General features: G+C 43.5%; 1 protein-coding gene across 2 annotated transcripts in view; it reads right to left on the bottom strand.

The window, feature by feature from the left end:
- The window catches only part of RPTOR (regulatory associated protein of MTOR complex 1), a 159109-nt gene extending 142545 nt beyond the window's left edge, over positions 1–16564 (bottom strand). For both annotated transcript variants that reach the window (XM_056335082.1, XM_056335089.1), the window contains exons 1-2: positions 15860–16564; positions 1804–1906 (exon numbers count right to left, since the gene is read on the bottom strand). In XM_056335082.1, the coding sequence (XP_056191057.1) occupies positions 1804–1906; positions 15860–16021 (265 nt within the window). In that variant the 5' untranslated portion in view covers positions 16022–16564. The remainder of the gene's footprint in view (positions 1–1803; positions 1907–15859) is intronic.
- Between the last annotated feature and the right edge of the window lie 11078 nt (positions 16565–27642).

Here is a 27642-nt window from a genome sequence, read left to right as displayed (position 1 = left end):
CAAAAGGACCAAACTGAAGTTCAGAAAAAGAAATTAAAAATACTTTACATTCACTCTGCCAGCAGAAGAATGTAGTCTGTAGACTCTGGAGCATCTTCAGAGTAATTAGCATTATTAAAAATACCCTTTATACAAAAATACACTGGTGCCATTCCAACAGCCAAGAAGTAGAAACAAATTAATTTTCCTAAATACAGCTCACACCACCACAGCCATTACGTGACCTTCCAGCCTCCCTCATTGAGCATATATATAAGGCTAGTGAAGGCCAGCAGACACACAGGCCAAGATACCTTCAGTATGATCACGCATGCAGACTGTGCCTTAAATGGGGCCAGGCTGACACTGCAGCACAGGTACCAGCCAAGGCTTAATTCTAGAGAAAACCCAAACACTTCAGACGTTCTAAGGGTGCACCCAGAAGGTACAGTAAGAACTGCAAGCGGCTTTTGTCTGAGAGTGGGGTGGCCATTTGTTACCAGGGTTCACAAGCTGGTGATCTCAGCTCAGTTGTAAATAGCAGCAATTGCACCAAAGTGATTTCCACGCTTCCTTGCACATCTGGCAAAGACATTATGTTTCCACCATACACTCCATTAGCTTCTCTTGGGACTGTTGCATAGAAGTAAAAACAGCAGCTATTTCTGCAATTACCTTTTTCAAAAATTTAAAGTTGCCTAGAAATGGAAATGTGTACTTATGTATATATACACACTGAAATTTAATTACAAAACTGCATTCAAAATTCTTTTTGTTGATGACAGTCACTAACAACTTTATTTTAATGACTCTGCAATGCTTTTCATTCTCTTTGCTCTCTACTCATGTATCAATGAGAAATCAGAGCTGTTCTCGCCACTGAATAGATCTGTTTATTAGTGCATGCTCATGGCTTTTTAACTGCTATAAAGTCATCAGCAGTTTTAGGTTAAAAAAAAATGAGATGCTATGATTCATAAAGCAGGTAAGGCAACGTTCGAAACAAGGCGTTCTGAAACTTTTTAAAGAAATTCAGTTTGTGCAATGAATAATTTGCTTTTCCAGACTATCACAAGCCCCAGAGTTTAGGATTACAGTGCTCTGCGCGCTACTTACTGAAGAATGAACATTTTCAATTCCTAGAAAAAAACCAAATCTCTCAGAAAGCCTTCTTAAACAAGGTATTTCCTTCTAATATTACTTCAGATTTGTCTCATCTTGATAATCAGACTTGATCTCCAAAACCAAGGGAAAATTTCACTTCTTAACAAAAAACTAGGAATTTAGTCCAACACTGCATCAAAGTAACAAGCCCAGGTGTTGGAACTGCTGGCAAGACATCCTTGGGAGTAATTCCAGGTCTTCTGAATTCATGATCCCAATTAAAATAGCCCCAGAGCAGTTACTTCGACATGCAGTAGAGACCACGCATTTTACAGAAACTTATTTCTATATTGTATGAGGCAGGGTAATTTTAAACCTTTGCAGATCACAGTACTCTAAAGATGTAACTGCTCAGAGATCTCCTTAGATATCTATAAGTCTACCACAATTAAAAGAAAGCTAAGTAGCTAATTAACAGCTTTTTTTTCTCCATGCTATCTCATTTCAGAACAAAGCAGGCAAGATGACATATGGCAGCAGTTACTGCTGGACTCTTAATTAACTCTATTCTAGACAGAGTGAAATCAGATGCCATTTCCTTTTGCTCACCCTAGTTTTAAGTCCAGGAGACACACAACTTGAAGATTACTATATATACTATAACTCAGTGTTTGTAAGACAAATAGAATTAGCTGGTGCTTGGAAGTTCTTAAGACTTACCGATCCAACACTCCAGACGGGCACAAGGAGTTGTTTTCACCACATCAGGAGGGTCCACACCGACATTTAGGCACAAGACTAAGGCAACACTAACAGTCTTCATCTGCAAAGACAGACAATAAAAAGTTTACTTAATGTAGAAGCAAAATCAGTTTTCTCTGGTGTTGAAATTTTACCACTACTATAACTTTTGAAGTGTTTCAACAAACCTTTGCTACCTGCTTTAACATGAACTATTTCAAGCAAGGCATGACTGATTAAATTTTCTTTCTTTTTTTTTTTTTAAATAGAACAGTACTTAGACTTTATGTTACTATTTTTATTATTATTATTTCCAGAACCCATTCTTCTCTTACAGCATATAGAAATGGGTATCAGCAGACTTCTGCTACTCATCTCAAATTAGTCATTGTCCAACTGAAATACATTATTAAAATATAAGGATATGCTATTCAGGGTCCCTGATCAATATTATATTATGCTCTCTCTAATATTAAAACCAAAAGCAAGGGAAAAACACCCACATGACCAATTAAACTATAACAAGTCATTTAGTTCAATTTTTTTGGTATTTTTATTTCACACTACTTAGTCTGGATAGCCTTATTTTAGGAGGAATCACCCCTTGGTTCCCCTTCCTGGTCTTGCCCGTAGCTGCTGCTCCAGCATCAGCCCCCCAGAGCGAGCAGGCAGCACACAGACATGCTTCTGCAGCCACAGGGGGCAACACCAACACTGGCATCCCAAATCCACTGACACCTGTGGCCAAAAAGCTGCATTAAACCAATGACTAAGCACTATGGCCAGTTAAAAATATTGCTTGAAAATTATTACTGCACATCTTTATGCTCTTTTCTAATCTCCCTCACCCCAATATCTCAACCAGAGAAGGAAAATAAAGGAAGTAACACGGCTCACAGTATCAAGTGCTCAGCACTCCCTTGCTTGTCTGAAGCAAGGCCACCCGCAGCGTCTCCACTTCCCCAGGGTGCTCATTACAATTCAGAACAGCAGGCAAAAAGAAAAAAAAAAAAGGAAGGAAAAGAAAAAGAAGGAAAAAAAAGGGGGAGAGACAATAAAATCCAGACTTCATACTTGCAGAAAAAGCTAGAGCCACACAAATGTGTAATTTATAAAGGAACTAGAAACTGGTGCAAAGAGGCACTATTGACACCAAGAAGAGGGGGACAGGCTCGACATCAGGACAGAAACTCTAGCATCTGCTCACTCCCATGTCTATGATGGGGAACCCAGAGTAAAAAAATTAGCACGGAATCTGGTTAATGGCTTCACCCCAAACTATATTCTTGCTAACAAAACCCTGCAGTCATTCAGGAGTAACTCAACCCCATGAGTTAACAAGGAGTAAGCAGCACTTTCCAGAATACTGATGAAAAGAGAGCCTGAATGGGGATTCCCCCACTGGCATTTCACGAGGGTTCCCAAAGGAGTGCACACAGATGGGGTGAAAAGGTCCACAGCTGAAGTTTAGCACCAAGTACACACACACTAAGAGTACTTTATTAAAACTAAGAACAATACATAGTAAAAGTATAGTTACTGGCAAAACGAGGATCAGCTGCAAGATGCATCTTGGTCCTGCAAAGCTGAGAGCAGTCAGGTAGCCCCGAGGCAACCCCACCAAGACTGATGCCTGCAACTGAACCCGGGGGCTCTGGAGGAAGAACAGAGGCTGTGCTGACAGCCAGCCCGACTCATTCCTCACCCCCTGCAAGCCTTTTCCATCCTCCTCCCTCATCTTTTGCTTTCACCTCTCTTTTCCCTTCACCTTCCTTCACTTATTTTCTCAACACCAAACTGCCACCCTCAAAACTACGTTGTGCCAGCAATTGTTGATGCTTTTCACGCTGCTCACACTCAATTTTCTAAACCAAGCAAAAAACGAGAGGGAAGGTTATTTCATCTGTACCCAGGGCAACTGCTGCCCTGGTTTTAGACAATCCAACACAAAGATCTCACTGGTGGTTCACTATAATAAAGACTTCTAATAAAAACATCCTACCAAAACCCAATATATTTACAAATGTTAGAATAATGAATTATAATATACAAATATTTTTTTTTACAAAAACACCAACAACCAGACACACATGACAACATTCACCAGAAGTGCACCCAGTTAAAAGAAAAGTCACCTCAACATCTAAGTATTGACTTATTTACCTCTCAATGCAAGCACATACAGAGAATACATGAGTCACATAGAAGGACACAAGACTTCTTCCCCACCCTGAGAACTGCGCAATGCTATGGTAAGAGTTATTTCAGGAGATAGATCTATTGAGGAAACAGCCTCATATTGCATCAGAGGAGGCTTAGATTGGATATTAGGAAAAATTTCTTCACCAGAAGGGTTGTCAAGCACTGGAACAGGCTGCCCAGGGAAGTGGTTGAGTCACCATCCCTGGAGGTATCTGAAAGACATGTAGATGGGGCACTTGGAGACACGGTTTAGTGGTGGGCTTGGCAGTGCTGGGTTAATGTCTGGACTTTTCCAACCTGAACAATTTTATGATTTGCAAGGTCACAAAATAATACCCAACACTAGTAAAAGAAAAATAGTTCCAAACTTTTTCAATTCACCCAGTATAAAATCTGTATGTTACAAAAATGGACTGATTTTTAAGACTGACCAGAGATGACCTGGGAGCTCCATGCACCTTCAAGTCACCAGTACACTTGTTACTGGTCTCTGTGAACAAACTGCCTCCTACATGATGGAGGCTGCTGTACATAACTGGTAATAGATTAAAATAGTTCCCTTTAGTCTTAAAACCTAAGGGACAGGCTTTCTACCCAGTCAAGCAGATGTCTGGCACCCAATACTTCAATGCCTTATTTTTCCTCAGCAAGCGCACCTGGCTTTCTTCCTGCTCACCTATTTCATGCACCAATGAAAACATCATGTTACTTCGATATTGCAATAAATACTTATTACAACATGCAATTTGAAACCTTTCTATTCCTTTCGAGAAGGTATCAAAAGATAAAGAAATAACATTATTTAGAAAGCAGCACCTTTCAAGATTATTATTTAGTGTCATCTTTTCCTGCCTTCCCTTTCCCAAAACCCATCAAATATGTTTAAAACAGTAAGAGGCACACAGTTCCTGTTGAGATTTTTGGCTTGACCTACCTATGCACTAGACAAAGATAAGAAATTAATCACATATAATAAAATATATTAGAGAGGTAATCCTTTACTATTTCAAGCAGCACAGAAGTGTTATGTACCAACTATGCACATTTGCTGAGAACATTAGTGCTCAGTACTACGGTCTGGTAGAAAGGGAAAAAAAAAAAAAAAAAAGGAAAATAAAAGAGAGGGGGAATAAAACCCACCACAAAACATCTGACCATTACAGAACAACTTGCATTGACTGAGCTTTAACCTGCACACACAGACACCTTCTCAGTACACTACATCCATTGCCAGTTCACACAGCCTCCAAAAAACGTGCTGCAGGGTGTTAAAGAGCATGAACATCCCCATAAGTAATAACATGCTGGCAAACACACACTAAAAACCCAGAAGGAAACAAAGAAAACTACAGGACAAAATAACTTATTAGAAGGGAAATATACAAATCATTTTTTCAAGAGAAAGTATCCTGCCAAACAATCAAACAATTTTCTATCTCATTTATTTATTGTTTCCCATTTGTGCTCTAATACTAATTTATTTTTCAATATTTTACTAGTAGCATCTGATCTGTGACTTACGCTGAACAGGCTGATCTTTATTTTCTATTCCCAAGTTCAGTGTTTTAGAAAAGCATTCTCAAAAACAGACAACAAACTGGTAATGAAAAGTAACAGTCTAACTGATCCCAAAGACAAATGGGGTTACTGCTCCTCTGCCCACCTCCCCATGAAGGATGTAAAGCATTATATACTTTATGACTATCTGTTCTGCTAATAAAGAGCTCATCTTCAGTAAGAATTAACAGTTCTCTCATACTACCCTCTGACTCCTACTCACCATCCATCTATGATGTTGAATCATTACAGATCAAAAGAAAACCTAAGCCCAAGAAACAGAATAATGCTTTTCATATTTCTAAACTCTTTTGAAACACATTACCAGAAACTCTGTAGCATATTTAAAGCTTCTTAATACAAGAAGTACTAGGACACTCTCATCAGTCATTAAGACAGTAGAAATACTCTTTTTTACATTTCAGGAATATAGCCACCAGAATACATTTCAATAGATTTTTGTTAGAATTTACAAAATGAAACATAAGAATGTTTGGCAAGCTCCTAGGAAAACCAATACCCACAACACTTTCCCAGCGAAGGCTCAAGATCAAAACCATAGAGGCTCTTAGTGTGGGCTGTTCTCTATATAGTGTAATTTGTATGTTTAAAAAAAAAAAAAGAAAGAAAGAAAGAAAGAAAGGAAGAAAAATTGGACACAATTCACAACTCTGCATTGCATGCAAGTTAAAATTATTTAATAACCCTGGGTCAGAACCTGCAATACTTAAACTGCAAAATCCACTCTACCAAAAAGCTCTTCCTGAGAAGTAATGGGATTGCATTCAAACCCCAAATCCATCAGAAATGGGAGTAAGAGAACAGAGGTAGTTTCAAGTCTATTCAGATTAGAAGATGTTTATTAAAGCATTTGATGTTAAAATATCTATTACACTAAAGATCAGATAACTTGTAAAATATTTCTAATTTACCTCATTTAATTTTGAGACAAAACAGATTGGCAGACGAGAGAGTGTAACATCACCCATAGATATCTCAAACCAAAATTAGTGCAATTTCTGCAGTTACTTTCAGCTAGAAAAAAACCACATTACACTACCTGTATAAGAATGGTTTTGATTCAAAACCTGAAGTTTTATCATGACAGGTAGCCCAGCTTATTCTACTGTAGCACACCTGAAAGTAATTCCAGTCCAGACTGAAACTGAGACACCCCATTCTATCAGTTGCTATAGATTTGTTATAGGCTATAGTAAGAACAGGTCAGCAACTAAGAAAGGAGTCATATAACTGTTTTATCTTCTAGTTCAAGTAATACCAAGGGTCAGTCTGTCAATCAATTTATGAGAAATTTTGCATTCTGTGGTAAGACCCTCACCTAACATTTCATAATGGACATTTTAAAACCCGTAAGTATTTTATTTCTACACTGCAATTTTCAAGCTGGAAACTTTCTGTTTCAACACTACACAGATGAACACTCAACTGTTATAAACCTGCCTGGTTTTATGCCAGTAAGTCAAAATTGCTTCTGTGAGTTAGTACAAACACAAGAATAAGTCAGCATTAAGCATTAAATATATGCTGCTACATTATTTTACAGAGCTGAGGGTGAACCTACCAGCATTAAATACAAATACTGGGGCAGATTTCCAGATTGAGGAATTCTCATATCCATCTCATTTGGAAGCCCTCACTGGTCAGCAGGCACAATTCTGCCTGCTTGTTCAGTAAATTAATCCCCTTCCTAAAGACCTTCTTTGCACATTTTTCTTTATACACATTTACACAGATTTAATACAAGCCTCTTGACAAAAAGGCAAAACCAGCTAGGTGTTCCACAGCTACCGGGTTTGCAGACATGCCATTAAATACTTCAACAAGGAGCTCTCTAAACACTGAGTAGTAACAGCAGTATTTAGCAACGTGAAACATTGAACTGTAACTGAAACTCCAAAGGGAGAACATTCTGCAACACCAGAAAATCATGTTCTCCCTCTCCCAACCAAGCCGCATGGAGCTTTCCTACACAGCGCCCACACCTGAGAGGCTTTCTCACACCAAGGTGGCCTCTTGCAGCAAGCTGCGGGCTGAGCTGGAGTGGGATTCTTCTGGGGATGACAGGATTCAGGGCAGATCAGCCACTGGAGGAGACTGACATCCCGAACTCTCGGGCAACTTCCTACGTCAGCATCCTGCTAAGAGGTGACAAGTGACAACACTTTGTCTGGTTGCTCTCTAACACCACAGGCATCGTTGCCAGGGCTTAGGCACAAAACACACCACTGAGGCATGCCAGTTTACAAATCAGCTGTTGAAAGGGCTGAAAACTTTTGAACAGGCAGACAAAACCTTGACTTCCATGTCCACTTGATCATACAACCACACACAAAACCAAAGAAAGGTTTCTGAAGGGAGCAACTCAGAACCTGTCCCTGGCTTCTCTCTGCCCTGCGAACAGGCAGAAGGAATACAGATCCTTGCGGTAGGAAGGGGGTCTGTTTGACACATTGCCCTTTGTGCAGTCACACCACCAAGCTCTAATTTGGTACCCTTCTACACTCATTTCACACCATGCTGTGCAAGGTGATTGAGAATTTATTTTTTTAAAATGGATCTTCCCTTTAGCAGGCCAAATACCAAAAGAAGAGATACGTGCCAGTCCTCTTCAGCTCTCCTGTAACATTCACAAGGTCTACAAAGGTAGAGCTTTCAGTTTCAAGGAAGTTTTTTTTATATGAAGTTTAAGAGAAATAAATTTGTTATGGGGGAAAAAAATATCTGTGCTTCTTCACAGGGATAAAAATAGTAGAATACAAAGAAATACTTCAAGTTGACATTAATAATTCAACACCTCTGCAGGTAGTCTTCAGCCATCTGTAGCCCAAAAGGTCAGTTCTCACTGTGACTGTTGTGACAGCATACACTAGATTCCTAGATCAACTCCTCCTTAATGTTTGTTTTCCTTTTCTAACCTCTGTATTCTGCACTAATACTATGAATTTTCTTCAGAGGTTTATTATGTCCAACATGACCGTTTACCCAGCGAATGCAGCTACTACACAAGTTCAAGAGCAGTCAGTAATACTAACACAGCTCCTCATAAAACAGACGTTTAACTGCTGGCTTCACTATTTACTTTATAAGCACTTCTTATGGTTGTAAATGAATTACTACTATCAATCAATACCCAAGATAGACATACACACTTTCTATTTACTTGCTCAGAGAACAGCATGCATCTTCTCTGTCTGATCGGGAATAATATCAATCGACATGCTACGGCCCGGTGACCTCAGCTTCTGAAGGTGCCCTCAGAGGTCAAAGGTAATCCTGTATGACAGAGCAGCTCTTAAGATTAAAAACTACAAACTCAAGTAGGCTGATTCACTCTACCATAGCAAAGCATCAAAATACTGCCTTTAAACCACTGCTTAGACGCATATAACCAAAATGGTGTTATCTTGTCCCTGCTAAGCATTTCTTAAAAATAATGAAAAATAACAGGAAGCAAATATTTTACTTCTATGATTTTTGCTATCTTGATCCAACATGCAAAAAGAATCAACAAGAGACACTGTCTAGATGTTACTCCTCATTTGATCTGTGACAACAGCTTTCCTTCTCACCTCAGCATAACAGTATCTGTTTTGCATTCTGTACAGGCTTCTTTTCATCATTCCACCACATTCCCACTCCTGTCTAGCACTGCCTTTAAAAAGGTGTCCATCTTCCCATGCACTGACTTCAGATCTTCCTTACAAACTATTATTTCAAATTATTCCTAGATGACACTTTTAGATCTTTAACAAGTCAATAACGCATGCTACACAATGTACATTTGATCAGGAATCACACTGTCTCGTGTAAGTGGAATCCCTGAGCTAGAGCCAACTTCACTAAATTGAAGCAACTTTTTAAAATAGGAAGTTTCCTGAGCTTACAGGAGCAAGCAAGAGAAAATGGTAAGGACAAAATCAAGTCCATCCTTTCAACTGAAGCATCAGAAACAGAACGATGATGTGTGGTTGTGTTTGAGAGCCATACGACACAGAACACTGTCCCCCTATGTAATAAGGCTCAATCACCCGACCACTGAAGGGCTTCACATTTCTTACTGCTGCTGTGCCACAGGGAGAAAGGAGGGGTCGCTGAGGGAAGACCATCAGGCTTCTCAGAGCAAACCATGGTGTAGACTGTGCTTCTTCTTGAGGCTTTGTCGTCAGGCTACAAGGAGGTCAAGCAGAGGGACAAACGCTGAGCTATATCCAGACAGCAGGCTACATAGAGAGGGATGGAAGGATCACTTGTGCCACAGTTTACCTTCTGAGGCACTGCTGCCTTTTTCTGTTCAGCAGAGTACAGCACTAATTACACTGCTGCTCTCATCCCCTTCCCCACAAAAGCTAATCCAGCTATAGATCACCCTGCCACAACACAGCAAGGATAAGTAAATAAATATAAATACGGAAGTAAAATTACCACTGAGAGTGTCACTGGTAGAACCACTGGGACAAAAAGATAAGAAGAAACTCTGCAGGCACTGAGCCCGTCACCTACTGCATCCCACATCATAACTTTTTATTAAAGAATGCCATTAGCACAAATCCGGTTTTGTGAACTATTTCAACTAGATCATTTACTGAAAGAGGTGTCTAAACTACATTGTTTACAGAACAATAGAAGAGCAAGAAAAACATCTTGGGTTTACCAGATTTGCTTGGAAATGCCAGTTAAAGCTATTAGACAGAGAATAATCAATAACCTCCCTCAGTTATCCATGGCCATACTGTGCTAACAGCCACCTTTGGAAATGTTCAAGGGTAGAAGATCAGCACAGCAGCAAGCCAATTAAAACAACAGAGAGGAAAACACAACCAAACCCCCCAAACCTCCCAGAAAACCTACGTAACCCATGGAGACAAACAAAAATGAAACTCCAAGGAGGCCTGTTGCCCTTGAATTTCTCTATCTACACAAAGGCAGAGAGAAGAAACGGTACACACCAGAGAAGCAATAACAAAGCATTTCTAAAACTTCCACATAACCTTCAGTCTCTCAACTACCAAAACATACACAATGCCAAAATAAAGAACTGGTAGTTGTCAGCAGAACAGATGTTTCACAGTTTTCACCACAAGAGCTTCATGCAAAGCAGCCCGCTCCCATCTGGCAATTTACCACTGCACAACGGCTCTACCAATGTTTATTAACATTTGCCACACTTGAGAAATTAGAGGAAAAGCCTCAGATAGTGATATGTATTTTTAATACAACTTGCAATAATAGTCCAGTGCTTTTGTGTATCTTTCAAGGTGTATTTTTTCATTGTCTGCTATTCACAGGCCTTGCAAATTTCTACAGACACTCTGGGGGTGCAGGAGGGTCACTACCCACTACAACACACATGTTGATTTTAAGTAGCAGTAATTGCCTAACTCCTCTCCAAATACCATATGCTCAGTAGCACATCAACACCAGTCTCCAAGACTGCCCTAGTCTCCAAGGCAAAAAATGAAGCACATTATATAAATATGTATTCTCTCATTGCATTTTTTTGAATGGAGAAACAGATATATTTTCTGACATTCCACTCGCTAACGGTGTTCATGTTACATCCCCTACATATCATCTGAAGTGAGAAAATTCATAGAATGAGAAAGAGATGGAATAATTTGTAGATTTCAGTGTTTTCTACTTCTATATAAAGGTAAGATCTGTTTCTTTCAAAATATGTGGCTAGTTGTACTCTTCAGAGCTGTTAATCAAAGCCCTTTCTCTGCTTAGAGATAAAAACCTTTGTAGATAGTGGTAGATACAGTACAAGCTTCCCAACTCTACCCAATCAATACACAACCATCTTACCTAGAACAAAGGTAATTTTGAATTAAGAGAAGACACAAATCTATAACTTAGATGACAGTGCTCATTACTTACAGCAGGGAGTCAGTTCGGGGAGAAGCTGGGGTTTTTAGTTTTGTTTTTAAAGACATTTGTAACCCAGCAGGTACCCTGTGCTGCCACCCAATTCCCACACCTCACTGGACAGCAATTGCCACTTTTAGTAACTATTGAACTAAAATGGATTTCAGCCACTGACCTAGAACAGAGAGGGATTCACAGCATTACCCATTCTCAGGACCACGCTACAGCATTAAAGCAAAGTGCTCCAAGCTAGTCTTCCTAGGAGTTTATCTTCTTCCCAGGGGAAGCACAGAAACTACATACACCATTTGGGTTACATTCCAGACCACTTACTGGGTTATGAGTTTCCTAAATATGCACACAGTTGCTAAGTCTGTGACCACGCATAAGCAAAGATAAAACAAACATTTAAGATGTAATAAGTCAAATTAAAGCCAAGCTGCCAAAACACAAACTCCCACCCTCTCCCCACACCACGCTTCCTGCTGCCTCATGTCAGCTCACAAGAAACACACTCAACTAGAAATAAAAGAGAGGGAGGAGATGAGCCTTCAGCACTGTAAGAGCAAGAAATAGCCAAGCCACGTCCGTTGGAAGAGCGTCTGCAAAGCTGCCTTAGATTGAAACAGCCATTCCAAGCTGAAACAATGCACACAAACTTCCAATGCTACTATCCTTCATTAATTTCCTTTGACACATGAAACATTTACCATGCAGGCAGGTATGCAGTCCTGCTTTAATCTGCATTTCCATAGAAACTTAATTGTGTATTCCTCTTCTCATAAAAACAGGATTTAATTCTCACTCAGCAAGTTATGAGGCAGCAGGAAAAAAAAATACTAAAGTAAAACTATTACAACCAGCTTTGTTGCTCTCCGCTTACTTCAGAAATCAATATTAAAATACAGAAAATCTTAATTTAAATACTCTGAATTTAGTAGCAACTTGTCAGTAAAACCTGGTGTATTTGAAATCTTTTTATTTAAATCAAGTTTCATGATTTGGTTGCTGTGAGATTTAATTCAATACACAAAGCATACTTCCAACCCTTGTGTTAAAAATATTCTTTAAATAAATAATAGATCAAAGCAGTGTCAATTTGATGGCACATGTAGTCCATGAAAGCAGGAGATGAAGGATTAAATGTTTTCGAGCAGTCCTTCCGGATGCAAGGGGGGGGGCAAGTGAATGTTCAGTTATCTAAGTTACCACTCATTACTTATTTGATTTTTCCCTCTTATTAGAGTTCTGCCTTCTAAAGAACCTTCAAGTTCATATGAACTCTGGGTTTTTTAGAGCAATGAAGCAAGATGGAGTCATTCCACTCCCAAATCTTAGTGAATCACTTTCTATAACTATAGTAAAGCTAGGATCACTCCCTAGGACTGCTCAAGATGATGAATAAGGGAGAAATCTGCCACTGCCTGTGTTTTTTCATGATTCACAGTGAAAAATTGCCACAGATTTACCTGCAATTTGGGAAAATAGAGACTTGTTTTGATTAACCTTTGAGAATTTCTTGATTTAGAGATAGGCTGGTGTGTTTAAATACAGATCATGGTTCCCATTCTAAGCTTTGACAATTTAACTAATTAAAAATAACAGAATGCCTTCCATACTCACACCAAGAGGTATATCACCTCCAGCCCACAAGAAAATCTCTTTCAATAGCATCTCAAAGACAAAGCACATCTGAAGTCAGTCAGATCTGGCTACTGGAAAAAGGAGGCAAAAGACAAGAAGCTAAAGTAAATTGGGGAGTGCAACAGACCCACAGTAAGACTGAGACCAGAGAGAAGTGACTACATGTTGCTTTTAATTTGATTAGCAGCTATAGACAGACATCAGAGGCCTTGAATGCTCAACAAAACAAGCATGGCTGCAACACAACATTCTAATCACTGGGGAATAATGCTCTAAAGCAAGGGAAAAGAAACAGAGGAAACGAGAGGAATAATTAAATTATAATGCCTTATATAAGAACATATAACAAAAGTTAAGTGAAATCAAAAAAAGGAAAGGGTGGCGGGGTATATCAACAAAAGGTCAGTATACTTTCTGACAGTAAAGGTTGGCAGATCACTGCATATCTTCCCTAGCACTATTATTCCTAAAAGCTTTATAATAAAACCCCCATAAACCTGCATTTCTATCAGGGTGCTTTGTTTGCTGAACAAACCCATTACACTCAAACTGCTGTTTTCAGTTGGTCTATGTGAAAACAACAGCAGTATGAACTAGCAAGCTTCTACCTTCTGTTCACATAGCACAAAGTCAAACCAGATTCTATGACTATATGAACTGTTTCAAAAGATTAACCTAACTTGATTTAGCAGGGGGAAAATATTTAACAAGCGTCTTTTTCCATACAGAATTCTAAATACCACCATCTTCAGACCCCTTCCTTCACTATTTGATGTTCTGATGAGTTCGTTATAACACATCAAATGTGATAAGGAGACAACCATTGATAGCTAAAAAGCTGAATACAATAAAAGACATGAAAAGTAACTTAAGATTTACAAGTAATGAGATTGAGCATTCATGAATCTGTTTCTCTTCCTCTCTCAGAGGTCTTTATGTGTTTTCTGTATATTCCTATGAACCTGTTCTTAAGCAAAAAGTAATTATATACAACAGCAAGTTTGTCCAAACAATACCTGGTAAAACTGTCCAGATGCAAATGACACATAGCAGCACCACTGATCCTCATATAAAGAAGTTATTTGATTCAAGCTGACAGTGAAAACAGAAGGACTAAACAGAAAAATTCAGATTTTCTTCATTTACAAAAGTGATTCAGGGCCTGATTTCGCTAAGCTCATTCACAGCGAGTAGCACACTATTTCGTGAAAAGCCCACTATTCACAGAGCAGAGAACTCTTAAAAGAAACTGCATCTCCACAGGAGTTAATGATGGTAGAAACTGTGATGATCTCTGTAACTACTCTCTTCTTCATTGAAATTATTCTCTCTGGCTGTAACATGCATATGAAACATTTAACAAGTATGGAGTAGACAGCTGATTACTACCACTTTTCTCATGCTTATGCTCTACAACCTATTGATTATCTCGACCAAGTCAATGTCATTCCCAATTTAGAAAAAGACAACTTTGCAGATCAGGAAATAAGTGAACAGGAAGCTTTGCGGGAAGGCAGAGGGGTCACTAAAATAGACAAGCAAGCTCATCACACTTCCACAGTCTACTAAAGAAAAATCTCTTCTTTGCCAAAATCCTTTAAAGAAGACATACCACAAAACGTAGTGTGCTGTGGCTCATTCAAATTACATTCAAAAAACCCTCACTTCAATTCATTAATGATCTGCCAAGTCAAATTTTCAGTACATGATTCTACTCAGTCAAATGATTCTGGTTCAGCCAGGGCCTTCCTCAGAGCTTCTGAGAACTGTAACCGTTTACGTGAACAACCTTCTAGGAACATTTACAGTCACATACAGGATCCTCATGCCTGGTCATAATGCCTCTGGAAAAAAAATACAGGATGAACTTTCCAAGTTATTCCATAGTATTACAAGAGAAATTGTAAATATAACACAAGTTTGGTCACCAAAAAAAATTCACGCATATTCATAAACCTAAAGTTATGGGCAAAGTAACTTTGAGACCTACGGAATCCTGTAACCCAAAGCAGATTCCAAGAACAGAATGAGTGGAGCTGATTATCTGTAACATTTCTTAGCTGCTTTGTTTGTTTGCTTTTAACTTAAACACTTGAGTTGGGACATAGACGTAGTGCAGTATTCAAGACCCCCTGGCAGCAATCTTTCTTTGACACAGCTGGCTTTATCAGCATAACATGCAACATATATTCAAACACAAGAGAAGCACTTGCTTTAATACAGTAAGTGTTTCATCTTACAACTATTTCCTCCCTCCAAAAACCACATCATCTGTTTCCCCACACACAATGAATGCCCTAATTTTATATGCCACATAACATGCTGGTGGCAAGCATAAAAACCACAAAGCTTCCGTGCATCTTCACCACTAGACAACTGTAATAACTACATTTATTGCACCTTGTGCTTACATCATTAACCTGCTGATCCAGAGAGCTCTTTAAAACCTCATTAATGTTATTGTTTTTCCTGAAAAACACCAAGTACCCAAATTTCATTTAAAGATCGTAAATGATGGAGCTACTCAAAAGGCGCATTATCATGAGCTTCAAATTAGTACTTTTGATCCATCTGCATGTTTACCACATAGACAGGCACAAAAACGATCGGATCAAATACCCAGCACTTCATCTGAAAACTGACTTCTGCTGGAAGCGCAGCACCCCTCTGAGTACTTACTCCTCCCTTTTCACAACCAGTCCCCCCTCATTCCTCCTCCAAAACCTGTCCTGCCCTTGAGCATTACCCGGTCCTTCATTCTCCAGCTCTGAGCCAAAGACTTGGAGCCTTCAATCTTCTCGCAATGCCTTTTCTTCATAAAGGCCAGAGGCAAGTTCCAGTCAGTCAGGTCCGACTCATCCTCCTCCCCAAGCCCCAGAAGAGGCGACTGCAGCATCTCAGACTCCATCAGAGGGGAAGTGCCGGGCAACAAGTGAGCAGCAATCTCCAGCCCAGCACGCAGCGGAGCCCGAGGGACCGACCCCTCCGGCAGGCGGGCGCGGGCTGGCGGGGGGACGGGGACGGGGCAAGGGCAGAGGACGGCTCCGCTCCCAGGCGTGCAGGTAAGGTCGAGCCCGAGGGAAGCAGCGCCTTCCACCTGGCGGCTCGCCGCCGCAGCCCGCAGACAGCGGTCCCGTCCGGGCTCCGAGGAAGGCGGCGCCTCCCGGCCCCGCAGAGGGCCGAGATGCCGGCGGGCCCCGGGCCCCGGGCCTCCACTGGCGCCTCTAGCCCCGCGGGCCCTGCACTCTCTGCGGCCGGAGCCGCGCCCGGCCCATCGCGGCTCCCAATTCCCTCACACACCGGCGGGCCGAGAGCGAGTCGGCGAGCTGCAGGCCGGGAGCGGGCGGGAGGCGGAGGAAGAAGGGGAGACTCGTCCTGGGGCGCCAGAGAGCCCGACTCCTCTCACCACCACACCAAGGAGGCGGCCATCTTCCCCCGGCCCACAATGCACCGCGCTACGGGCCGCCGCGTGGGACAAGCCAGGCTGCGGCGGTCCAGCCATGGTTACCATGGTTACAGGGCGGCCCTTCCCCTACCGTGCGTGGCCTCAAGATGTCGGCGGTGTGCAGCGGCCACCCGCCCAGAGAGGGACGCGCCGCAGCCTGGGCCGGTTTGCGACCGCCTGTGGGCAAAAGGCGTGCCAAGGGCAGAGCTGGCGCCCGCCGGGATCCGGCCCGAGTGGGCCCCAGAGGCCTCCCGGGTCGGAGGGCGAGGGGCTGAGCCCCAGCAGCTGGGGGGCTTGTCCGGAGCGGGGGCTGCACGGCCAGTGCTGCTGCACACAGGCTGAGGGCGAGCTCCATCCATGCCACCCGCTCAAGGCTCCATCCACACTGCGTACCCACCACGGGCTTCTTCAGGGTACGGTGGCCTTGCTACCTCCAGGGGTTGTCCCTCCTGCAGTGCTGAAGGGAAAAGTTCATTGATCACCATTGGGGTACCGAAAAATGAATACACAAAAAAAATGAACGTGGCTTTGGTGTCCATCACTTAAAGCAGCATTGAACTGGCTGCACAAGTCACCGAGCCTTGCAGACCACCCCGTCCTACAATTATAGTTCTGATGATCTTTGTCTTAAACAGAGAGAAAAATAAATCAGTGATGCGAAGCTCCTGGCTCTGAGCAGCATGAGCATTGCACTGGTGTGTCCCGGCTTCCCCAAACATGCCCTGCCACGGCACGGGCACAGCTACTAGTCCGATAGTGCCAGTTCTTGGACCTTACTTCGCTTTCAGTTGTACGGTCATTTATACTGGGCCAAAAGAGCAGGGGAGTGGTGAAACAGGGCAAGAGACTCCAGCAGAATTATGTCTGATTTATGCTCACACCACATGAGGAAAAGCAGATGTACAATTTCAGGAATATATCCTCTTTGCTATCAAATAAACTGGAGGTTAATGAATATCAAACACTGCACTTAATGAAGTTCCTCAGACTGTTTGCTCTGAGCAGTAATCAAGTCCAACTGCATTCATATTTAATACTTTAAACATGCAAAAATTATTTCAAAGTAGAAATCAAAGAATACATGTATAATTTGATTTATAGAATTATATTAATTTTCAATAATATTTTCAGTGGTTTTACATTCATGGACTATTTTAAATGCAAAGACCTTTCTCTATAATAGATTGAAAAATAATGTTTCTTGGAGGCTCCAGGGTGGCAACGTTTGCTTTTGCTCCTTCGATTTACTGACTGAGCTGATTCATTGTTTTACCGATGCTTTATGCTGACAGCTGATCATAACTATATGATTGTTATTGAAATGAATTGCCATGGCATGGAAAGCACTTATGGTTGTGTTTCTGCTAACCTTTAATGAATTCCTCGTACCAACAGCAGCTACACAAAATGGGAGTAACAATCCCAGCGCACCACCTGAAAAATGACAGCCCTGGAGTGCCCAGGGCAGCTAATCCAGTGCTGCAGCTGCACAGATGGACCCTCGCTCTGGGCAGCACAGGTCGCTAATCCCAGCTCCCGACAGCTTTGGGGAGCGTGTGCCAGAGCCGGCGCCTGCCCCACCAGAACGTGCTGCTGCGCAGCCTTGGGAGCTGCTGCCAAAAATACCCTTGAAGGACACAGCTGCCAGAAGGCAGAGAACACAAATCTGCCTCGCTTCCCATGCACACAGCTTTAAAATAGTGATTATTTAAGAAAAGGACTGTGTTTTCACAGTCATCCAGGCAAAGTCCACGGCCTGTGCTGAAAGAGCCACGTGTTTCCCCTGTCCCCCTGCACCCACATCCCCCCCCATGATTTCAGGGACTTCTCTGCAACACTGCCCTACTCTCAGTGCTCCCAGTGCTTTCATCCCTTCCACGCCAGCATCCCCACTCAGTTCCACCTGGTGGGTGCTCTAGCGGGAAGGGGATGGGGAAGGTGGCCGGAGGAAGACCCTGCGAAGTAGAGCCAAAGTGATGGCTTGGCTGTTGGGATGAGAACCAGACGGCGAGAGCAGGCTGCCAGCAGCCTTCCCACACAGCTCTGAATGCATCAGCTCTGACCTGCAATGCTCCCGTTATCACAGACATGCACTTCCTGGGAGGACCTCAGTCCAGACCTTTGGCTCTCCACTTTGCTCTTCCCATTGTGGATCCACCCTGTCCGGTTTCATTGCATCCTTTCTTGTCACTGCTGGCCAGGACTCCCTGTGCTGCTGGCTTCTCCATACCAAAGGCAGCATGTGGTGATGCACACTGCTGCCATCAGGGCCCCCATTTCCTTGCAAAGTCAACCCTCTGGCCCCAGATTCTGAGCAGAATAACAGATTAAATTGATGGATTATGATTATTCTCACCTTAGAATAACAAGCTGATAGAAGGTTCCTACGTGCAAGAGGTTCTTTATACTTTCAGGATAAAGCAGCGCAGAGTGCTGGCTTAGCAGACCTTTTTGTTCATGCTGCGCTGGATCAAGCTGTACAGTGCTTTCCACAGAAGAATAAAACCAGCCGTGTTTTTGGGGGAGCCTGTGGGCACAGACGCTCACAGGTACTCACCCACTTTGGGCTGTGTGACCAGTACCTGTCTGTGCAGCAGGAAGCCCAGGGCCAGTTCCCATGCAGATAACGGGGCTGAGCACAGGGGCTCTTCTCACAGTTTTCACAACAAATATTCCTCCACTTTCTGTGTGGTGGTTCAGGACAGAGCCCTTGCTATCCCCAAGGATTTGGGTTGTGTTGTTGGGGCATTGCAGAAGAGCCAAACAAGAACAACATCATAAAGGCTGGTTGCCTGAAAGACAGGGGGACCTCACACACTCCTTATGGCCTTTCTAAGGCTGCTGTGCCATTTCTACAGGTGATAAAACACCATCCGAGCCTTCAGTCAGGAAATACTGCCAGCACAGGCAGCGATTCAGCCAGGAGCGGGCTCAGGCAGGGCATCATCAGTGCGTACCTACGCACCTACAACAGAGTGGTCCTGCGGTGCCCTGAAGCAGCTGTTGCTGTGGGGTAGGGGTCCCACCACCCCCAGCCCACCGGGTTGCTGACTGTGCCCCCAGCCTCCACCGGCACAGCGTAGGCCACAGGGACCAGCACGGCAGAGCACCCTGAACGTCAGCTAAGGGGGGGCTGCTCTTGTGACATTTTCTAAGACCTGGCTGGGATGACATCATCTACATGCTAAATACATGTTATTTTTTAATGCATGATGAAAAGGGCATAACATTTAGTTTTAAGAAATCTGTGCTTGGGAACTTGTGAACTGACCAGAGCCAGTAAATACCAAATGAAAAATTATCTGCACTTTATCAGGTCTCTGAATAAGCCTCACAAATACCCTTTTCTAAAGGACACATGCTGCAGGCCAGTGGGGATCAGTCTCCATTTGAATTCTTAATTTTGCAAGTTTTGATGGAAATCAGAATGAATTGATTTGTTCAAAAATAGCACTTGGCCCTCCTCTCTGATAATGAAAAGCTTCAGGATGGTGGTCACGGGCTCTCTGATCGTGTGCAGCTCTTTACTTTAATCAAAGAAACTCACCTTATTTCAGTCTCCGTAGGGCAAGAAGCAAAGAGAAACATAAATAATCTTCCATTTATATCTCCATAAAAAATAGCGGTTAGAAGCGATGCCATTCCCTGGACTTCTTTCATTTCACTCCATGGTCCGGTGTCAGGTCCTGATTTCTTTTATGCCAGAGAAAATTCTACAGCTTTTACTCAGGCAAAATATTTCTCAACATCACAGGCCATGGCAAGCCCCTTGCCACTAGAGTATAGAATCTGGGCTACGTATGTGCTGCTCCTGCTGGGCTCCCTGTGGGCTTTCTTAATGTTCTGATCTTTTTATTTATAATTTTTAGTTCATATTTCTACATATGAACAGGCTTTTAAGACCTCCAGTGATGGAGACTACATAATTTCTCCAGGCAACGTGCCCTTGACAGCTAATTTCCATCTTAAAATTAAAGGAAGTGCTTCTTTCCTATGTTCTGTGGGCAGAGAAAACAGCTTATTTCTCCATACTGAAGTGAAACTGAATTTTTTTTAGAAGTTTTCTAGTTTGTCCAAACCTTTCTCAGTTCCAGTCCCATCCTCTGATGTGATCTAGGCACACTCAGCTTAAATCCGAAAATCTAGTATGCTTCCTAATCACTTGTCCAAGTCAGCAGCAGCAGTTACCCAGGCAGCTCTCAGCCCCAGATGGATCTCTAGAATATCCTGTTCCTTCCATGCTGACAGTGGGTCCTTGATAACCCAAACATCCAAATTGCTGTAATTTAATTTATTCATTTTCATTCACTGACAGTGTTGCATGATCTTAGGTGTTAGTCAGGTAGGTGCCTGGGTCTAAGCAAGGCACTGGGGCTTCTGTTGGAGTTGGTAAAGATCTAGTCAAGTCAGTCAACAGAGCTTAGCAGTGCAATTCATCTGAAAAAACACAGGCTGAAGTGAGGTGTGTCCTAAATTTGGTTAGCTGTATTGACTAGGTCTCTGCCTGCCTAACGAGCAAAACATGACTATACTCAGTCTGCAGTGCCAATTATTTCAGTACACTGAAAATACGACTGGGAGTCCCACAGCCAAATGCCTGGTTCATTTGTTCTCCTATGCATTTCACCACCAAAAAAACTTTTATTGCAAGTGCAGGGAGATGCTCCAGCTCCCCCTCCCTTTGGAGGTACTTTAGCTGGTTGGTATTTGTTTATTACGCTCCTACATCTGCCTGCCCGTGGGCTGAGTTCTTCCCATTGAATTCTTTGTGGCACTTACTGCCTAGCTGGCTTTGCAGCCCCCTAAAACATGCAGAGACTCATGCTCATAGACAGAACTTTACCCACTGCACCTCATGTCGGGAGCTTACTGTGTTTCAGCTCACTGTTTTCCAGTCCTAGTTTTATCTGTTATAAAGCTGAGCTCTGGTTTAGCAAATCTGTTCTCAATTAAAGTGGCGCTGTAAAACCCTCGTTCCTAGGGAATCTAGGGAGTGGAAACACCATGTCAAGTAAGGTACATTAAGTAGTGTCCTAAAAACCAAAATGCAGAAGGATTATCTTCCAAAAACACGCTTGGACAAATTCTTCCACCTGTCACTCTTTTTAATGAAAAATTCTCCTATCTCAGGCTCTGTCAGTGTCCTTTGTTTTGCCTCATTCAGCCAGCTAATTCTAATTCCACTCTTGGGCAGGAAGAAAGAAAGATATGGAAAGTCATAAATATCAAGAGAGACTTTATCTCTACTTTTCATTAGTCAAATTCACAGGTCACCAGATGAGTCAGTCAGATGCAAAGGTCTGTGCCCTTAGCCAAAGGTCTGCCCTTTCTAAGGCTTTAAGGGGAGGTACTGGGCTGTACGCGTTCGCACGTGAACACACACCTTCCCCACACACAGCCTCTCAGCCAAGCGTTATTTGTACAGCCATGCCCAGGGTTGTTCTGAGCATTTAGGAGCTAACAACAAGGTTTGTTTTAACACTTCAGTCAGGGGAGCTTTATATCCTAAAGACAGTAGGTAAAATATTTATTAGGAAGAATATCTATTTTTAACTAAGTATGATTTCAGTGCTATTATTTATGCATGTATAGCACACAGACTTCTGTGCTTGTCTCCTTGCAGTAAATGTGGATCGAAGACTTGAGGCTGGAAACAGGAATTGGAGCCCGGGGAGGAAGGGATCGGGAGGCAGGTGAGAAGGGGACAGTTGCTGTTACGTGCCAAATCCAATACACATCAAAAAATTATTCGTAAAATTGACTCTCCATCTTGTACAAACATTCCCAGTGACCTCCTCTGCGAGAAAGAGAACTGATGAGGCTGTTCCTAGACCTGCCAGGCTCTTCCGAACTCACTTCCTTTCGGCAGACACGGGTGGGGAGATGCGCCCCAGCACCGCGAGCAGCTCTAGCACTGAGCCATGGAGCACCTGCCTGGCAAAGGCACTCCGGTGTGAAACACCGTCCTGTGAGTAACTGCTGCGGCAGCCTCTGCTCGCTGGGCAGTTCACCTCCAGCACAGGAACCGCGGCAATGTCTAGGAGGAACAGAAAATCTGAGGCTTTCCCCTGCCCAGAAAAGAACTGGCTTGAGAAGACTCAGCACAGAAGATGACCCAAACCTGAAGCAGAGGAAACCATCACAGGGCTGCTGAGTTTTATTCCAACTCACTTTTGCTTCCAGACAGGGGAGTACATGTCCATACAGATGCAGTCACAGCACCCTGCTCAACACCAGGCCATGCCACCCCCCATTCTCTGCAGAGCAGCCACTTCCCTACCCAGTGGGAAGGACACAAGGGTCCCTCGGAAAATCCTTCGCCATCTGCATTTGACTACCCCACGGCTGATGCAGAGGAAACCAGCAGCCACTTTATACCAGGAGATGAAAATGGGACATAGAGAGGGCTGAGGATCGTGGCCAGAGCACTTCAGATGCCAGTTGTTCTTCAGTGCCCCCGGGCCCTGGTGCTGATGGGATGTGCTCTTATGAACCCACTCAGACTGCTTTAAAATTATGGCAGGCGTAAAATGGCTGCAAAGCTGTGTCTTAGTCAGGACCGCTCCGTTAGGAATATGACAGGGATTCTTCGCTTCTCTTGTTGAAAAGGCCAGAATAAATGCCAGGTCAGAAATCTCTCCTTGCCTTTTTAGTGGAAGAAATGCTTTGGCGTCAGGGTAAATTTTTCACCAAGGAAAAGGAGAGAGAGAAAGAAGAGGCGCTGCAGCAGTTTGAAGCAGAAAATTTGGGAGTTCTATCTTTTCCCTTTGCCACCACTGAACTACAAAAGGGCAAGTTTCTAGACAAATCAGTAGCTGTAGAGTTTAGTTAACGAGTACATTTGACATCCTTGAATACAAGGTAGTAAAGAAGTTAGAAGTAATTTAGACTGTGAAGCAAGAGCTGCATTTCACCCCAAAGGTGGCTTTAGTTCACCGATGAACGTAAAAAATTCCTGTGCTCCTGCTTGCACAAGGGGAGACTTAAATGACCACTCCAAAGACTGGCAAAGATTGGTTGCTTAATGGAGATGTTTTTCTCATAAAGCCTGAGTGAAGCTGCACTCAATACATTTGGGGATACGATAGATTAGATAGTTTGTAGAAGCTGTTAATAGAGTTCTCAAACCACTTCGCTATCCGTCTCAATGAAAGGCGTTATATAACTGTAAGCTCATTTGTTATCATTATCTCCCTTTGTCTCCTTGCAGTCTGGGTAATTTGCTAGGTTATCAGGCTGTGTGTGTTTAAAAACACATGATAGATGTCACCTCAGCAGATATTCACTACTTTTCTCATTATTAAGAGCAGAAATGTTTCCTTAAACACTCTGTAGCTATTATAGATCAGTATCAGCCCTGACTCAGCAACAAAACCACCCCAATACACTAGAAATAGAATCAAGTGAACTCTGCTGGCTCCTTCTGAGCCTGTCAAAAGCATTCAGACCAAACGTCCTGTTTCCTGGCATATCTCTTTGCAGTCACCTTGCCAAGCGCACCTTCCCGTGCGGGCAGGCAGGACTTGACGTTCCCTTTAGGCAGAGCTGAACTGGCTAATACGGAATAATTCAGCATTTTACAGGAAGTTCTCATACTGTCTCATTCTGAGGCTTGGGAATGTGAAAGTATTTTATGGAGCAGCCTTTGGAAATGCCTGTGCAACGATGCAGAGGTTGCTTCAGAGTGAGAACCACTACAGTTTGGTTTTGTGATGTGTCATAAAAGAGGTAACAACCAAGAGACTTGGATCTAACCAAAGGAAACCCTGAATGGAAAGATAACGGCCTGGGTTGACCCATGTAGTGTTAACTACTAACATTGTTTTAGGTGGAGAAAACCAAAAATCTCTTCCTACCCCTAGGAAGTGTAATTTACCCACGGAATCAGCGTGTTTCTCTAAGTCCTCTTTTTCCCATTCCCATGAAATACATCAAACAAAGACCTTTCCTTACGCCTAGGATATTTCAGACTCAGATTCTTGATACAGAGTGACACAGCGATCAACATCTATTTTCAGAGTCTTGGTGGGTTTCATGGCTGACATGTTAGCTGCTGAAATTCAGCAGGTTTCTAAGAAATAATGCGACTAGTATTATTGTAATTAATGGAAGTGAGACAAACTTACACGCAAACTTCTCTTTCCATCATTTACACTGGGGAGCATCCATACTGGGGAGCTGGAAAGCAAAGGCTTTTCTACATGGTAAAATAAGCACTACATAAAGTGTGAGTTTATAGTAGAGTAATGACTTCCCATTAAACTGCTGATTGAACAGTTAGGATGCATCAAGACTGAGAAGCTTACTCCACTTCCAAAGACCATGCCAAGAGTTTCTGTCCTTGGAAGCAGCGCAGCATAGCCAGCGTATTCTGGATTCACGATTTAATTTATTTTGCATTTCCCATGCAGAAAAGCCCTAAGAAGTAACAGCATAAGGCAATCAGCCTCACAGACCACATGCTGACATCATTATTATTATTATTATTATTATTGTTGTTGTTATTATTATTATCATCATCATTATTATTATCATTATTATTGTTATGCACAAGTAAAGCAGAGCAGTGCTGACGTATTGCATGGCACTGCAATTCTAATGGTGCAAAATGCTGTAACAAATAATAAATGTGCACCACTCCAGGTGTGGAGGAGCCCGGAGTTTTGCAAGTCCATGTTTTCACCTCGAAAAGAGATGGTTTTTCAGGGCTTCCACTGCCATCCCAGCCCCGGCTTGGAGTGGGCTAGGACAGCCCTTCTGGGCTCTTGCCATTCATTCCCTGCATCTTCAGCTCAGGCAGTGCCAGCTCCACACACCAGCCCAAACGTCCTCGTCTTCGCTTACTGCCTGGAAGCAGCTCCTGTATCATTCCAGTTACACTGAACTATCTGCAGCTTCTTAAGCCTCACATCTTGAAGAGGAATCAATAACACACCCAGTCCTAATGGCATCCTTGCCAGCAAAGAATCTTCAGTGCTGTAAAAGCCCCTTTCCCCCACTAAAAGCTACACTTTAGGTGAGGGGCAGCCCTCGCAGCAGGCAAATGCAATGAATTCCTATTGCATTACAGTAATTTCAGCTATCCTGGCTTTAAAACCTCGCTGTGTTTTAACTCTGAACCATCACAAGCACAAACACAAATTGACATTGGCACAGACAATCAGATCTCACCCACCACAAAGGAGCAGAGCGTTCCCCTCCCTGGGGAGCTCTGCCTTTCCAGCCCTTACCGCCTCTGCTCCAGCTTCTCTCTGTTTGGGAGCAGGTGCCAACACGGAGCTCCCAGCTCCCTGCTCCAGGGCTTGCATCTATACCCGCACCTGCACACGTCTGCCTGACCCAGACTAGCCGTCTGCCTGCCTTGGGCGCGCTTGCAACTCCCTCCAGACTTGTCCTGCCGTACACCCATCCTCCCCTCACCTCCATCACGACAGTGTGCACGGAGGCATTCCCAGCCTCCACGGACACACGTTGGGCTTGCGTGGCAAGGGTTTGGTAGTGGGGTGGCTACAGGGGTGGCTTCTGTGGGAAACTGCCAGAAGCTACCCCGTGTCCAACAGGGCCAATGCCAGCCAGCTGCAGGCACGGCTGGGGACCCTGCGGGGACCCACGCTGGCGGCTGTGCCTGGCATGCACCCACGGGGGGGACCCACACTGGGGCACAGGCAGAGTGTGAGGGGGAAGGAGCGCAGGGACGGCATGTGAGGGACTGACCCCGTCCCCATCCCTGTGCCGCTCGGGGTGAGGAGGGGGATAATTTGGGAGTGAAGTTGAGCCCGGGAAGAAAGGAGGGGTGGGGGGAAGGTGTTTTTAAATTCTGGTTTTGTTTGTCATCCTACTCTGATGTGAATGGTAATAAATTAAACTAATTTCCCCAAATGGAGCCTGTTTTGCCCGTGAACAGTAACTGCTGTGTGATCTCCCCATCTTCATCTCACCCCACAAGCCCTTGGCTGTGTTTTCTCTTCCCTGCCCAGCAGAGGAGGGCAGTGACAGAGCGGCTTTGGGGGCACCTCACGTCCAGCCAGGGTCAGCCCACCACAATACATCAACACAATAGAGCAGAGAGCGTGGGAGAAAGAGAGCAAGAAACTGTGCAAAATAATAAATAATCACGGAAAAAACTAGGGCACCAACAGTGTCACTGGCTTTTGATGTTTCCTTCTCATCCTGCCCTGGCTTTTCTCCTGTGGAAAGGGAATGCTGCAAGGTGGGAAGAAGCCCCAGGGCAACAGGGACACAGGGCTGTTTCTATTCAGCAGCACTAGCAGGATTACAGATAAATATTGAAGCTATCAAAGAAGCTTAAGGGATTTAGGAACCCACTCCCCATTATTATCCTCTCTGGGGGGAGGGGAAGCGATCTTTTGCTGAGACCTACTACAAACACCAGGATGGTGCTGACTTCTGAAAGATCCTGCTCTGGCTACAAATTTCTCCTCCTTTGTTGGACAGGTGGCGAGGGGAAAGACAAATGTGGTTTTTATCATAAATAGAGTCACAGTTTGTCACTTGTGGGTGCTTCATTGAGAGGCCAGGCTCTGCAGAGACCATAAGGGCAGTGCTGCGCTGCCGGGATGGACCTTCCCTGTGTTGGACCCAGGCTGTGGGCAGCAGTGGGGCCAGCCCCACCACCTGTACCTGCAGGAGCAGCAGGTCCTGGCCTGGGCAGGACAGGGAGGTCCGTATCCTGCCAAGGAACTTGGACCCATCAAGCAGCTGGCAGCCTGCTTTCTCTTGGAGCCGGTAAATCCTGAGAAAGCTGAAAGATGACTTGAGAGATGGTGTGGAAGGAAAAGCTGTTGGTTCTTCTGATGTGTGTGCATGCAGCTAGGGGTGGAAACTGCTGTACAAATCAATTCTGAAACGGAGAGGCGGATGTGGGATGTTTTAAACCTGCCTCCATTCAAATCTGCTGCTGCGGCATCGCAACAAAACTTCATTAACAAAACATACCAGCCCCTATTCCTCCTCCCATCTCCCAGTTCCTGCTGTAGGACAGCCTCACTGATGGTAAGGAGGTTTTTAATTTGCACTGAGAAGGATGTCTGTGCTCTCTGCAAAGGCATTAGCACCCTCTCCTC

This window comes from Falco biarmicus, chromosome 1 (genome assembly GCF_023638135.1).
Source record: "Falco biarmicus isolate bFalBia1 chromosome 1, bFalBia1.pri, whole genome shotgun sequence".
Lineage (NCBI taxonomy): Eukaryota > Metazoa > Chordata > Aves > Falconiformes > Falconidae > Falco > Falco biarmicus.
Note: the sequence above shows the minus strand (reverse complement) of the source record. Positions and strands in the feature narration are given on the sequence as shown.